General features: G+C 34.3%; 2 protein-coding genes across 2 annotated transcripts; one reads left to right on the top strand and one right to left on the bottom strand.

Moving 5' to 3' along the window:
• The first annotated feature begins 4,784 nt into the window (after positions 1-4,784).
• Positions 4,785-8,617, top strand: LOC126723892 (DNA-directed RNA polymerases II, IV and V subunit 11). Its single transcript, XM_050427873.1, has 5 exons — positions 4,785-4,941; positions 5,033-5,122; positions 5,233-5,311; positions 7,684-7,779; positions 8,392-8,617. The coding sequence occupies exons 1-5, from the start codon at positions 4,889-4,891 to the stop codon at positions 8,422-8,424; spliced, it is 351 nt and encodes a 116-aa protein (XP_050283830.1). The 5' UTR covers positions 4,785-4,888; the 3' UTR covers positions 8,425-8,617.
• Positions 8,618-11,212: 2,595 nt separating this feature from the next.
• Positions 11,213-16,169, bottom strand: LOC126722696 (cation/H(+) antiporter 28). The gene is made up of 4 exons (XM_050425850.1): positions 16,005-16,169; positions 13,926-14,918; positions 12,757-13,347; positions 11,213-11,827 (listed from the first exon to the last, which is right to left on the bottom strand). The coding sequence occupies exons 1-4, from the start codon at positions 16,167-16,169 to the stop codon at positions 11,213-11,215; spliced, it is 2,364 nt and encodes a 787-aa protein (XP_050281807.1).

Below are 16,169 nucleotides of genomic sequence, written 5' to 3'. Positions count from 1 at the left end.
CAACCTTTCTTTCCAAAAAAATTCATATATTTTCATATTAGGCTCATGACCCATAAGCCTTTCACCACATGAGATGGGCTCACCACCCACATCTTATCTACATCATGAAATGTGCTCATGACCTAAGTTTATCTTGCATCACAAGTTAGGCTCAAGCTCATATATTGTCAAGGTTCACAGTCCATAATACTTTTATCATATTTCATAGAACAATTTTCCAATAAAACTCATATTTACTCATTTACCCAAAGAAAAAACTCATATTTACACTAAATGAGTTTGAAGGAAAAATGCCCAACTTCAAGAAAGCTCGAGCAATTTACCATTTTTATACCGACACTTGATCTAATAAAAATATATATAATCACAAGACTTCATATCATATCCCAAGCTCATGAATTTTCATGAGAAACACTTAGGAGTTGTGGTTTGAAGGGCCAAGAGATATGTTTAGTATTGGTTTGAAATTGACATGGAAACATGAAACTTGACATGTATTCTTCAATTTGCTGACCTCTAATGGGCTATTGTGTCTCAAGCAATCTTTGGTTGGCATCCTCAGAGTGCTTGACCATACCTAGGATGTGAGACTCCCAATTACTCTTTACCCAAAACTTAATCATAAAATAAAATACTCACAAATTGACTAATCATACACTAATCACGCATCTCAATGCCTTGCAATAAATTTGACATATTAAGTAATTGACATGTACTATCATTTGAGCACCTTACGCCAATCTAGAATATTGATCGCCGCTAGCGTGATAGTTACTCCATAAGGATAAGTATTTATAAAGGTAGGGAGCAAGGATCAGTGTTCAAGTCTTTGGAATGAAACTTCACACACACACTTAAATTAGGCTAGAATAAAATGTTGTCTCTAATAAAATAGAATAAAATAAAATAAGTTATGTTAAAAAAAAATGTAATCATGTTGCATATATCATATGTTTTAAATTTAGAATCTAGGAAAACTATAATTCTTGCGTGATTTGGATGGAGGATTCTCTCCAATTCCACCCGAGTAATTGGTATTATTGTTGATGATATTAGTATACCTACTTGACAAAGTTTTACTTAAAGTAGAATTATCTTTGCATATTTAAAAAAGTATCTTGCAAATTAACGTGTTATTAATCAAACAATTAAATTTATTATATTGTTGAAGTGAGACAAATTATATTTATACATAAATGATCAATTTGTAAATAAGGAAAACTATTAAAAAATAAAATGAAAACAAAGAAGCGGTGGTCAGTAGTGCACTAAGGCTTGTTTCATAATTCAAAATTTGTTGTTTAATAGTTTTAAAAACTAGTATGGTCAAAAGAACCGAAAATTGGTTTTATGGTCCAACCAGTGGTCAAGCTAATAACGTCATAAATAATTTAATTAATAATTTTAAATTATATAAAATAAATAATAACTCATTATATTATTTACAAAATATATTCGAACAAATATAAACAATTTTCAATAAATTTTTATACCTTATTTAAATGAATAAAAAAAACCTATGAAGAATCGATCAAATTAACATTACAACAACAATAACAATGTTATAATTTTGTTTAATCACCTATAGGGGTGATAAGCCTAGTAGTATATATCTATATATATTGGGCCTCCGTCCGGGGACATTAAGTAGTCCGAGGATGGGTAAACACTATCATAGGAGTCCGTGTTAGTAAATGAAGAGTTGAGGTTTGGTCATAAGAGTCCAAGAAGGTGGTCCAAGGATGAATACCTCCTCGGCTAAGCAAAGCTGAGGTCCGAAGGTCTGGTCTGCCATCTAGAAGCAACGTCCCAGGAGATTTCATTGATAAGGATATAAATCATGAAAGCATAGGACAAATGAAACCTATGAAATATCTACAAGAAAGCTACTACCACCGCATTGAATACTCTGTAGCAAACTCCCTGACCGCATTAATGAGGAAGTGATACCTAAACAATAATTTTCAGTCTTACAGCTACTCCCAAAAACTTTAGGAAGGTGCTGATAGAATAAGGATCAACATTAGTAATCTAATCTACACATGGAAGGTAGAGATGAAAAAGGAAGGTAGTATAAAATAGAAAGAAGACCTTGAGGGAAGGAGATCGAAAGAATGAGAGAAAAACACTGTAAAAATAAAAATTGGACTTGTAACCAAATTCAAAAGAGATATATACAAAGACTAATCTTCTCAGATTGTGTCGAGGACGATTTTCTTTAGATAAAACCAATCTATCTTTACTTTATTGTCATCTGGATCCACTGTAATTGTTACCCAATTCATTAAAGCCTAGTTTTTTAACCCATTCTTTACAAATTCATTGTATTGGGCTCTTTGGGCCTATATCCTGTTACCATTTGGGTTTAAAACTCAAATTGTGTCCTTACAATTGGCGCTGTCTGTGGGAAATTCTTATGCTGTAGTGAGTTTAATGTTCAATTATGGTAGGTTTAGGTCTGAACCGAGAGGAATCCATGGGGTCCCAATGTCAAGATCATTTCCTTAATCTTGAGCAGAGAAGGGACCGAGAAGTTAATGTTCATACCACCCATACCAGTAAGAGCCAGTCTCGAAGTGGGAGTCATGTCTCTCATAAGGAAAACATTAGAACCATGCAACTGGAGATTGATCGTTTGAAAAGAAAGTCGCATTGCGAACGACGAAGGCAAACTCCTTCCCCTAATGATGATGGGGATGGTAGTTATAGACCCAGGTCAAGGACTCCCCCCAGTGAATCTTTCTCGTGTGATGAGGATTACAACCGTGAGCGTAGGAATAAAAGCCCATCTTGCAAAGGCCTGAAAAACAACGCTATGAGTAAGGCGTTAAACCAAATTTTCGGGTCACTTTTCACACGCATAATTGGAGGAGGAAAACTTCCTCGATGGTTTACTCAGCCAACATTCATCATATACAATGGTCGAACAAACCCTATAGAGCATGTAAGTCACTTTAACTAGAGAATGACTGTTCACTCCAGGAAGGAGGCCTTTATGTGCAAGATGTTCCCATCTAGTCTGGGGCCTGTGGCAATAAGATGGTTTGATGGACTGGGAGCAAGTTCTATAGATTTCTTTAAGGAATTCACCCGGGCATTTGGATCTCGCTTTATTACATGCAGTAGGGTTTCTCGACCCTTAGATTCCTTGTTGTCTATGACCATGCAAGAAAGGGAGACCCTGAAAACGTACTCAGACAGATACTGAAAGATGTTCAATGAGATAAAGGGTGACTTTGATGACGTGTCCATAAGAACTTTCAAGGTCGACTTACTTGCTGAGCATAGTTTGAGAAAGTCTTTGACCGAGAAACCTACTAATAGTGTACGTCAACATAATTAAGAAAATAATAACAATCAATCAATCAATGGGAAAAAAAAAAAAAAAACCTATGAACAATCAATCAAGTTAACATTACAAAATAATAACAATGTTATAATTTTTTTAATCATTGTTTACAGCATAATTAAGAATAAATTATTTAATTGAACTTCCCTTAACTTAATAGGATTGATAAGGCTTGTGTGTGTGTGTGTGTGTGTGTGTGTGTGTGTGTGTGTGTGTGTGTGGAAGAGATCTATTCTAAAATAAAAATGTGTTAAATTAGATGTTAGTGACTTAGGGCTCGTTTGGTAATGTTGTTCTAATAACGTTGTTTGTATTTTTTAGAAATACGTATGGGTAAAAAAGTGTATGAAAATACGTGTAATATTATTTAAACACTAAAAACTGTTGTTTAAAAAATAATAACAAATGGGCCCTTAAAGTTTCAAATACAAATCATTATTTTTTTAATAATTATGTTATATTTTGTAATTTTTTTCAATCAATAAAAAATTTAAAATTTTAAAAAAAGAAAAAAAAAAGAAAAAAGAGTGAACACCTGGTAGCCATACCTATGGCCTTGTGCCATTTAAACTAAAAACACTAAAAGTAATAAAATAATAATAATAATGTTAAGTGATCATTTGGTAACAGTTTATTTAACCGAAACTAAATTTTTTTTTTCTGAAAATACTATAGAAAAAGTTAAGAGATAACTGAAATAATATAGTGAGATCAATGAATAGTATCAAAAAGTGTAATGAGACCCATAAATAGTAATAAAAATAAACTAAATAGTAAAAAATTTGTTGTTTTAAACCAATGTCAAACGCACACTAAGACTTATAGAAAGTTGTATGTTGTTATTCACTTCATAATAAAAATTGTGTGAGCCTCTTTTACTTCGTATCCACTCATTTGAATTTCTCAAAAACTAAAAGTTAAAACCTATGCCCTCTTTCTTTTTCGGGGAAATTGGGCATTTGTCTTGATTGACGAATTATGCAGTAAAATATCCATGTTTGAAGTCTATTCAATAAAATGCTCATGTTTTTAAAACTTGATTTTAATAAAGTTGAGATCTGTATAAAACTTGATATCCTTAAAATTAAATTATATTTTTAAGTGGAACTCAACTAATGTTGAGTTCCACTTAAATTTTCAAAAAAATTTAAATGACAAAATATGCATAGAATTTAATGTTGTGTAATGTCGAGTTTCACTTACAACTCAATTTTGTTAAAATCAAATTTAAAAAATAGGGAAATTTCACTAAATAATTTTAAAATAAAAGCATTTTGCTACATAGTTGGTAAATTAAAGGCAAATATCATTTTTTTTTTTCCTTTTTTTCTCACAAGTTTTCTATAGTATGTTTTAATTTATAAAAAAGAAAAAAGAAAAGAAACGACGTCGTTTTTTAGCGCGTACCCTTTGATTTGTGAAACTTAAAACAAAACCTGCTTTTTAAACAGAAACACAAAGAAAACTGAGAGACAGAGCAAGACCCAGAGACAGAGTGAGAGTTCTTGAGAAGAAGAAGAAGAAGCAGCAGCTGCAGCTATGAATGCTCCCGATCGATACGAACGCTTCGTCGTCCCCGAAGGCACCAAAAAGTAATTTCATTTCACACACTTTCTCTCTCTAAAAAAAACCCTCCCTTTCACTCTCTCTAACCCTCACTTCTTTTTTGTTCAAAAATCACAGGGTCTCGTACGAGAGGGACACGAAGATAATCAACGCGGCGTCGTTTACAATCGAGAGAGAAGACCACACCGTCGGCAACATTCTTCGCATGTAAGCAAATTTTAATTAAACTTGATTTTTTAACTTAATCAAATCCCTAATCTCACTTTGCATTTGTGTGTATGTGTTTTTTTTTTTTTTTTTTTTTTTGTGATTATCAGGCAATTGCACAGGGACCCCAATGTTCTCTTCGCTGGCTACAAGCTTCCTCACCCACTTCAGTACAAAATCATTGTTAGGGTTAGTATTTTTTTTTAGTTTTTTAATGGGGTTTATAGTTTATGCATTTCAGGCCTTATTTTCAGGTGCGTTTGTATAAACTGTTGGAAAACGGTGTTTTGAGTTTAGTGCTTTCAATTTAATTTAAAACTAGTCTTTAACCTGTGCAATGCATGGGCTATTTGTGAATATATATATATATATATATATATATATTTATGGACAATTGATGGTTAATAAAAAAATAGCTTACCTAATTTAGTTAGAATTTATTTACAGAAACTCAATCCTAATTTGTTCAAAATTTATTTAGAGTTGGATCGCTTTATTTTGAATTCTAAATAGTTCTAATTAACGTTTTGATACAATAGAAAACAGTTATAGGACACGAGTTATATTACATAAGATTTGGAGAGATCCAACGGTAATGGATCAAATAATGAGCAGCTAGAGAAGCTACTTCTAACGCATTGCACAGTATAGTTTTTGGGTACAAAAATGGTGTGAAAAGTTATACCTTGTTAAGTTAGAAAATGCAGGTCTGTCATCATAGGTTTTTCCTGCCATCTTGGTTAACGTCTTTCATTGTGAACCTATTCAATCCTTTTTGCAATAACTGACAAACAAAGTTTGTCTAAAACCAAGGTGTTTAGCTTTTATTGTAGCCTCCACGATTGCATCCTGAACTGCTGCTGGTCTGCTATGATCTTGAGATTAGGATTGTCCATTTCTAAAGGCCTCCTAGTACCTGCATACAAGAGATTGGGCAGTGAGTGAGAATAACATTTATCGGATTTGGGGTCTTCCCATCGTGAACCACTTGATTTCTATGGTTCCATATGGACCATAGAATGGTAAAAAGAGATTGGAGATATAGTTCCTTTTCCTGATTGACTATGTGTAACTTAAAATAATAAACTTTTAAAATATAGATTAGAATGACAATGTAGGAAATTAGCTTTTCAAATGGTTATCTGTGGGAAGTCCTAAGGGATGCAAATTAAATCACAATTAGCAACTTGCCCCGGTTTAGGCTTAGTTCCTTTGGCCTTTTAAATTTTTTATAAATAATTACATGATACATATTATACATGTATAAAAATAGTTATTAAAAAAAAAAAAAGGAAGGGAAGGGAAACATACTATATTTTCCATGCTACTGAACATCTAATCATCATCATCATCAGGTCAATAGGCCATATGGTTGAATAAGGAACTAAGCCTAAATTTTGGCTTTTTAAATTTAGGGGTTTTTGGTGTTTATGTGTTTCTTTGTGGACGTATGTATTGGTGTGCTTTGGTTAAAGTGTAATTGTACTTTAAAAAATAAGGTTTTAAAAATTGTACCTTGGATTCTCCAAATTTAATGTTGTGACATTGGAAATTGTTACTATACACAAGGAAGTTACATTGACCAATAAGCCATATGGTTGAATTGATGGGCGAATCTAAGATACAATGCCTAAGGATTTGAACCTAAGTTTTTCTTTTTTAAATTTTGGGGTTTTTTGGTGTTTTAAGTGTTTCTGTGCGTATGTATGTATAGGTGTGCTTGTTTTTGAATTTCTGTACGTGTCCTTAGGCTTACAATCCTCTATAGTTTATGGGGTAACCAACTCTTACCATTCATGAGTGGTTTTTTTTTTTTTTTTGGATAGGTTTTACAATATATTTTTTCTTCTTTAAAGAAAAAAATAGTAAAGTACCCACAAATTTTAGAATGTGCAAATGGGTCAGTGACAGAAAATGAGTTGCAAAAGCCAAAACCCCAAAAAGGGCAAATGGGTTTTAGTTTTAGAAATGTTTCATCAATCTATAACGAAAATAATCCTCATGCAAGAGCTTGTATTTGAAGAATTCTAGATGATCTTGATTCCTACATGTATGTGTGTAATGATGTTTTTTTTTTTAAGGGTGAAAGGGGTGGGGGGGGGTTCCATGTTATTAATTCCTTATCTGTATGAATATGAGGTTTGGGGGAGGGGTGGGGAGTAGCATAATGATAGTTGTATATGGCTGATTCATTGATTTATGCAATTATAGCGTTGTTAATGTGCTGGAGATATGAATTTAGGGTTTGTCCATTTGTGGGCGTATGACATAGGTGGCTAACTTTGATTGATTTGTTGAGGATGCTTGGCAAACCCCAAAAAAATTTGAGATTAAGGCTAGGTTGTTGTTGTTGTGGGTGTTTTGCATTGCTGTGTGTGCACACACATTATACGTTGTCGATTCATCTGAACAACATCTTGATGGATAAGAATTCCTTTTTTTTTTTTTTTTCCATGAATTGATCTCTCTTGTAGTTCATAGGTTGGAGTGTTTTATATAAACCTTCCTTTTGAATGTTCTATAGAGATTCTACTCTTAATGATTTTGGTGTATTTCCATAGATACACACCACTAGCCAGTCATCACCAATGCAGGCATATAACCAGGCTATCAATGATCTGGACAAGGAGCTTGACCATTTGAAGAATGGTTTCGAGGTACAACATCTCTCATTACCCTGCTTTTAGTAAGAATGTAATACTTAATGTCATTTGGAAATATTAATTGCTCTTTGCCCATGTCTTCATGATCAAGCATCTCTCATGGATACAGTTAAGAAACTAGTATCATATTTGTAAGCATTAGAGGACAAGGAGTTCTGAGATGGTGTAGAATCATTTCATTTTTTCAGAACATCCTATGCCTCAGGTTTCTATTTAGAGTTTCAACTTGTGATGGATGAAAACTAAGATGCTTTCTATGGGATCCAGGAAAGATACTTACTTGGAATGAAAATTGAGGATGCACCAACATTTAAGATTTTTTCCCCCTGTTAAATGTAGAAACAAGCAATTTGCTGCTTTACTGGAAATTGCTTCAATTTGTCTAGTCCATGAGATAGTGGATCGTTTCTTTATTGATTTTGGCCTTCTTTGGAGGACATAACTTTGAACGGCAAAATATCTGACTGACTGACTGACCATAAAATAGTGAGAGTTTATGAATGTTTCATTGGTTGTAGTTCACTAATTTGAGATATTAAGATCTGTCCTCACTTCCTATACTGGCAAGATTATAATACTAATATAATTTCAAATCCCTGCTTGCAGACTGAGATGGCAAAGCATTCAAGGGAGTTCTAATATGCATTCAATGCATACCAGGAAGCAGTGTGTTCAGCTGTTTTTGTTGGTGATATTTTCTTGTAAATGGTATTTGAAGGGAATGGGCTGATTTTATGAAACTTCTGCTTTGAATCTGATGGTTGTAATGGATTAATGAACTTTATGTGGTGATGAAGAATATTAAATATGTCCATTGGAGGATTTGACCATAGCCTTCACCAATAGCATTTCAATGTTTTCTGATCTCTAGCAAGGTGCATGGAACTAACTGGACCATCATTGACTTAGTTTTATCTTGGATAAAATATCATTTTCATCCCTAAACTTTCATAAAAGTTCGTTTTTCGTCCCTAAACTTTCAAAAGTTTGTTTTTCATTTTTAAACTTTACAAAATGTTCTATTTTACATCCTTATGTTTATATCTATTAATTTATGTCCTACGTGGAGTAACAGAGTGTTAGCATGGTATCTGATTAGGATAAAATTATTTTATTTAAAAATTTTGGACACATGGCACAAAGTTACTGGAACATGGGAAAACAATAATAATATGTCCAAAGTACCCCTTCACTTGGGGCAGAACCTAACCTTACTAGTTATTACACAGCCACAAAAACGCATGCCCAAACCCCACAGCTGCCGCCTTAACTGGCGAGCCCAATCGGCAAACCCAACTGTGAAATCCCACCCCAAATCGGCAACCAAAAACCCAAAACCATCAGGCGGTTTAACTCTCCCGGTGCAAAGCATGTTCAATGTAAGTGGAAGATGGTGTATTCATGTTGTTTGGGGTTGTCAATCTATCAAAAAGAAGACTAGGAAAAAACTGAAATCAGTTCAAATCTAAGTAGTCGCTGCCTTCTCCAATTCTTTTGACTTACCACAGTAAGTCCTTGAATTGTGCAAATAGGACAACAAAGACTTTATTTTATTATGCTTTGTTGGTGCCTGTGAACTAGCAGAAACAAGATTCAACAATATCAACCCCAAACCAACCTACAAGGAACTAGACTGACGGCATCTCAGTTACTGAGCAACTCAGTTTTTCAAAAAGAAAAAGAAAATTCATGCAGAGTCGGACAAGTTTCTTAAAGCTTCACGCAAACCTTTCACAATGACAAAAAGATTCAGATCAACTCAAAAATTAATGTCACCAGTATGGGGTCGGGATTTCACAGCGGAGGTCGCAGCCTTGGAGTAGCTGATCGGACTCGCCGGTTGAGGCTGCCGCTATGGGAGTTTGGGTGTTGGGTTCAGTGGGGGTAATTTCATCAGATTTCTATTTCCATGTGTGCCAATAACTTTGTGCCACATGTTCAAAATGTTTTAAATAAAATAGTTTTGTCCAAGTCAAGTGCCATGTCAACATTCTGTTAAGCCATGTAAGATATAAACTAACGGATATAGATGGAAGGACGTAAAGTAAAATGCTTTGTAAAGTTTAAAGATGAAAAACGAACTTTTGAAAGTTTAGGGATGAAAAAAGAACTTTTATGGAAGTTTAGGGACGAAAATGATATTTTACCCTTTTATCTTTTACCTAAAAAGAATAAAAGAGATAAGACTCTTATCAAACACACATATACAAAGGAGAGGGAAAGTAGTTATAATACAAAGGCATAGAATTTTCATAGATGGCAGTGTAGTCCAGTCTAAAAAAGAGTTTAACACTAATAGTGAGAATAAGTTCATTTTGAAAGTCAAGATTTATGTGTGTTTTTGGACGTAGTCTTTGGCAGATTGCTTATTTGCTGAAAGTCATTGAAGTGTGGTTGTACTTACTAAAAATGGCTTTAAAAACTGTACATGACCAATTAAGATAAGAAGCTAAAAGGAAACGTTGTTGGCAAATAACGGCTCTTCGAGTTATTTTAGCTGTCATGATTCTAAAAATAAAAAATAAAGAAAAAAGAAGTAGAAGTTATTTTAGCTAACATGTGGTGTTGGTAAATTGTAATTGGTGGCATCTAGATTATTAAAAATCTTAACTAAGAACATAAAAGTTTCTGAAAAATTATGTGTGACATGCTCTAAGATGTTTGAACCTTCAGATGAGCCAAAATTATCTACCAATTCATAGAATAGAAAAAGGGACACAAGCCTAGGCTGCTTCAGTTTCTAGTTGGGAGTTTGTATGGATTGCTAAATATAGTTATTTCTCAAATGATAAACATGGATATGAATTTGTTTGGGAATAACTTATTTCTAAAACTGAAATTTTTTTGCTAAAAGTACTATAAATAAAGGTAAAAGCTAGCTAAAATAATACAGTGAGACCTATAAATAATACCAAAAAGTGTAATGGGATCTATGAATGGTACCAAAGATAAGCTGAATGGTAGTAAAAATAGGCCAAATAATAAAATAAATTGACTTTAAACTTACTTCCCAAATGCAACCGAAATTTGATTTTTTTCCCCTCATTCAACTTTTATTAGGAAGGATTTTTAACTGAAGACATTGGTTGAAAAATGAAAAAATTATCTAACTAAGGAATTAACCTGCAATGGGAAGGCATGGCAGTACATCCTAAACAGAACATAAATGAATGAATGACTAGGCTGCGTAATTTTTACAGGTATTCATACAGTTGATTTCCATTCAGTTTTTCTTTTTCTTAAAAAAAAAAAAAAAAATCACCTTGTTTAATCTCTATCTTCTAATCTTGGCCAATCCCACTGTCAATTCTCATATGGGTTGTTGTAATTTCTATAAACTATAATTCTACAGCTGATCTGGTTTTTTTTTTTTTTTTTTGTTACAATTAGTTTCTAAGTTCTATTTCTACCACACTAGGTTTGACATTTACATGATAGAGAAGTCATCATCAAGTCCATCTAGTTCTCCTCTTACATTATTTGTTTGGATGATCAAAACCGAGGTCTTCACCGAGAAATCAGACCCCGAAAGAACATCACCAATCGGACCCAATTCCGGGCACTGCTGCCAGTCATTCATTCCTTCTGTCAACACTGAATTTACCCTCCCTCCTCTTCCTACAATGATGAGTGCATACTGCCCTTCCAATGACCTCAAAGTAGAATAAGTCTCAGCTGAATTTGCTAGATGCTTCTCCATGTAAGCAACTTGCCCCCCTGCTACACATCTTTCATAAAACTCAGCAAAGCACTCATCATCCAGCTTCATCTCCTCTTCCTGCTCAGCAACATTGACCCTATGACTGCCGGCTCTTCTTGTCGTGTTCTCTGAACTGTTCTCCACTAAGAATCTTATTACCGTGAGTTTCACCCCAGGATGGCATGCTACACGACCGGCATAAGCTAGTGCTTCTCTATCATCTTTGCCACTAATAAAGATTACTGCCACATTGAGTGATGTATGTGATCTTGATATTTTTTCTACCAGTCCAAGACCTCTGTCCACCAGAATTCCCACTGAGCATGGGGCGTTCCTGAGTACCTGTTGAAAACCAGAACTATCATCAAGCTACAATTTGGAAGAAGCATGGAAAGAGCTATGTTTGTCACAGAGAGACAGAGCAAATACTGTCTTTATGAAGCATTTGGATCAACTCATGATTTCAAATAATCATACTAGCTCCTTGAGTGAAAATGAAAATTTGTACTAACTAATGACAAGTAACCCATGCTTCTATATTTTATAACCAATATTTTCTTTTACTTGATTTGTAAACAAATTATGATATCTTTTCAGGGTCTAAAAGATAGCATCAATGAAATATCTTTTCATTTTATTTATCCGAGGATTTTATTTTGTTTTATTTTAATAATGAGGAATACTTATTAATAGCACTGTAGTAAGGCATTTAATGTAGGAATTTAACATCTTTAAATAACCTAAAAATTATATCTGCAAGTAAAGATCTAAAATGATGTACTTCCAACTCCCTGATTTAGAGCATTTTCAGCAGATTAGTCAAATTTTTGTACTGTTTGGACAATGAACAGTGATATTTAGTTTTTACCTACTTACTTTTTCAAATACACTTTCCAACAGATTCTCTATCATTTTCTTCATCTCATTTAAATATTATTTTTTCATTAATTATTTATTCTTTTTTTAACAACTACACATCTTTCAATATTTTTTTATTCAATACCTGATTATTATAATAGAAAAAAAACATTTGAAGTATGAATAGTAAAAGCTACCGTGTTCTCTATTTGTAGAGAAGTACCGTAGTAAATCTAATCTAAAAAATGGAGATGGTATGAACAGTGGTGTTTTTGCTCCAAAAAAATAAATATAAAACATCTATAGGAGATGCTCTTAGTTTTTGGTAATACAAACCCATCCTAGAGATGAACTTGGGTCTAATTAGGAGCTTTTTTAGCTACTTAAAGTTTTGCGTAAGTTCCTGATTTTACCTTGCGGTTCACATATCTGAATCCTGGATGGCCTGCATCCAATGTTCCATCGGCACGCTGTCTCTTGTGAAATGGCAATATGATGAGTGCTGTCATCAAGTCCTCTGCCAAGAGGCAGATATCCTGGGACATACCACTGAATGTTGAGAGTGCAAGAAGTCGTCTGAGTTTGACACCATCACTATTATGGTCTATATAGGCTTGAGCTGCAGCAGTGACTTGTTCTCTCATTTCTGTCACTGACTGGTCGGTCACAGTCACTGTGTCCTCTTCGTCGCCTCTCACGAGTGTGGCTGCTATGTTATCCGTGAGTTCAATCATGTCAGTAAGATATATCGCAATTCCAGGGTCAGCTGTGCCTCGAGAAATTTCTGTGAAGTTGATGGCAGTTGGAGCATCTTGAGGTCCATGAACACCTAACAAGATTCGGACCTCCTTTGAAGGGTCAAGTGATTGAAGTGCTATTCTATGGGTTGGTGCTCGTTTCCTTGCAAGTTTGATGATATATGCAACAACTGATGGGGCGTGCACAACAGTGAAAAAGATTGCAATTACCATCACAGTGCTGGTTGAAGTAGAAATGGTACCAGCCTGCATTGATTATAAGAGTACAAAGCAGAAAGATTATATAGGCATGAAAATCATAGCTATTGACACTTATTAAGTTGTATCTGATATCATTGTTTGCAGTCTTTCATTTGAAACTTAATTAATTACTTGTGAAGCATTTACCCTGTTCCATGGAATCGATACATCCAATTCATTCTGGCTTGCATTAATTTCGAATGAGTTAATTTAGTTTTTGTTGACTGTTTAATGCTTTTATTTTTTTAAAAAAAAATTATGCAGAATTACTTTTATGGGAGATTTATGATTACTTTTTCAGGTTATACTTTTTTTCCCTAAGCTGCATGGAATTTTGTTTGTGCCTGTAATAGTTTGTCGAATGTAACTAGTGTGTACAAATGCTACAATAAACAAATATGGCTGTTGCTTTTTAGGACCTCAGAAGCATGCCTTGTACTAAAATTGGAAACATTTTCTACATGACAAGAGACATGACAGTTATCTTACAAGTTTCAGAGTAAAATGAAGAATAGTATAGAATTTTTTTTTTTTTTTTTGTTCAAACAAAAATTTGAAAATAAAGGAATAAAATAGAAACTTACTGTTTTAGCAGCAATAGCCAAGTAAATTTGATAATGGCCCTTTGTAGAGAGAAGCAACCCAAGTGCAAATGATTCAGGCCAACGAAATCCCAACAGCACCCCAGAAAGTACTGTTCCAGCTACCTTCCCAACTGTTGCTATCAGAAAGAGTAGAAATAACCTTGCCCAGGTTCCTATTTGGCCAGGTTCAAACTGGTGGAAATCAGCTTCGAACCCCATCCAAATGAAAAAAATGGGATAGAAAATGGTGCTTAACAAGTAGTTGATTTTGCTAATTACCCACTTTGATACCCTCCCCTCACTTGGCAAGAAAATGCCCGCCATAAATGCGCTTAGAATGGGGCTAAAACCGTATACAGTTGAGCAGCTGCTAACCAAGGCCATAAAGGCAACTGCAAGCACTAAATGTGAGCCTTTCATTGGTTTGCCTTCTGGGTTCTCATTGTTAACCCAGTTCATAATAATGGGTGAAACTTTGGCAGTGATCACAGTTTGTATAACTAGTGCAATAGTCATCTCCACGGAATCTTGAAGTCTACTCTTACCTGAAGGTTTTTCTCTTATTGGATATGCAATATAGCCAATGGAGATGAAAAGGGTGGATATAAAATCAGAGTGCATTCCTGCAGCAATCACAAGCTGCCCTATGTCTGACTTGCCTATTTTGTGACTAGTAATTAGACGGGTCAGGACTGGAGAGGCTGTGCTAGAGAGGGCAGTAGAGAGGGTGAGGGTGAAGTTCATCTTAAATTCCTGAGTATAGTTCAGAAATGGGGTTATAGCTCCGGCTAGGATGAATGTGGAAAGCATTCCTGCATAGGCTACTGTAGCATCCTTGGTTGGTAATTTCAAGAGTACATATGGATCCATTTCAATGCCCAACACAAACATGTAACAGATCATGCCAAAATCAATGATGAAACGCAAAGTTTGAGCTGCTGATATGTCAAAAAAACCATGTACGATTCTTAAGTTGCCAATGAGTAGCCCTATCTGCATGTAATAAGAAAAAGCTGAGGAATTTAATCACAATAAGAGAGAGTCATGGCATAGATAAGCACTACTACAACCAGAAAAAAGCATCTCTTAGCAAAGTTCTAATTTAAAGTGACTAATGAGCAGTGATGACTGATATATCCAATGCTTGTTAGATATACAAGTTATGGTAGGCTTTGTTTCCTACTCGACTCTGCTCTTTACTGTACAAATTTGGTTTCATGCCAAAACTCCCATCAATAATAAGGTTTGTTCAGTTTCCTTTTGTGTTATGGAAAACATAATGAAGCAATACATCTGATATATAGAATAAAGAAAAAAGAAAAAGAGAATGAATTGTGCATGCACGAGTAATAATTATCTTATTTATCCGATATATACAGTACAACTGTGCATCCTTTCTCTTACAATGTGTAAGTTCTAATGTTGCATAGAATTCACACATTTGAGAGAGATGATGCATGTATGCACAAGGAATAATTAAGATTATCAAATAGGCTTTTGGGTATTGAGGTTTTTTCTATTTAATTAAATTTTGGACAATAGGAGAAAGCGATTCTTTAATGCTACATTTTAACAACAACTTTGAAATCTAAAGTGCTAAAGGACCAACTGGGTTAGGCTTGGGGTTTTTGTTTTTCTAGTTAGTTTACGGTCTGGAGGCTTGAATTTTGATAATTACTTTGTTTCAATTGATAATATATTAACCTAATATTTTGAGGGGATAAGAGAGAAGTAGTAGCTAACACCAACAGCTTAATTATTACATAATCTTTTGTATGTAAGATGGCCCTTTGCTCTCTATAGTGATATTAGTATTCAATCACCTAGGACCACAATCATGCTATACAAGAGGATCTCTATATGACTATGTGTTTTCATTCCCCATAATCAATATCAAAGTCACATGCAAGCATAATTTCTCTATAAATCTCACTAAACAAGAAACATGCACAGTAATTTTTTAGTGTCATTCATATTGTCGGGGTTGAGAGATTTGAATCTAAGTTCTATCCTATAGAGAGAACGAGACAATATTATTGAGTTATAGAACTCTTGATAAAAATAGAGAGAGAGACTTACAAAGGTATCGGAGGTGATACGAGGTTGTGAGAAAGGCCTTAAAAGGTAATGTGTGACATTGCATAGAACCACCATCAAGAAGAAGCCGAATACATGTTTTGCAACTCTTGTAAAAAGTGCTGATAGCTTACCCGAACATGGGTCATCTGGATTAGCATCTGACAT

Source organism: Quercus robur, chromosome 4, assembly GCF_932294415.1.
Source record: "Quercus robur chromosome 4, dhQueRobu3.1, whole genome shotgun sequence".
NCBI classification, from domain to species: domain Eukaryota; kingdom Viridiplantae; phylum Streptophyta; class Magnoliopsida; order Fagales; family Fagaceae; genus Quercus; species Quercus robur.
The sequence above is the reverse complement of the archived record's forward strand: the minus strand, read 5'-3'. Positions and strand labels throughout refer to the sequence as shown.

Coding starts and splice junctions, on each gene's coding strand:
- LOC126723892 (XM_050427873.1), top strand. CDS start 4,889: ATGAATGCTCCCGATCGATACGAACGCTTCGTCGTCCCCGAAGGCACC. Junction 5,312..7,683: donor AGTACAAAATCATTGTTAGG/GTTAGTATTTTT, acceptor GTATTTCCATAG/ATACACACCACTAGCCAGTC. Junction 7,780..8,391: donor ATTTGAAGAATGGTTTCGAG/GTACAACATCTC, acceptor CCCTGCTTGCAG/ACTGAGATGGCAAAGCATTC.
- LOC126722696 (XM_050425850.1), bottom strand. CDS start 16,169: ATGTCAGATGCTAATCCAGATGACCCATGTTCGGGTAAGCTATCAGCA. Junction 14,919..16,004: donor GTATCACCTCCGATACCTTT/GTAAGTCTCTCT, acceptor TATTACATGCAG/ATAGGGCTACTCATTGGCAA. Junction 13,348..13,925: donor TGGCTATTGCTGCTAAAACA/GTAAGTTTCTAT, acceptor TAATCAATGCAG/GCTGGTACCATTTCTACTTC.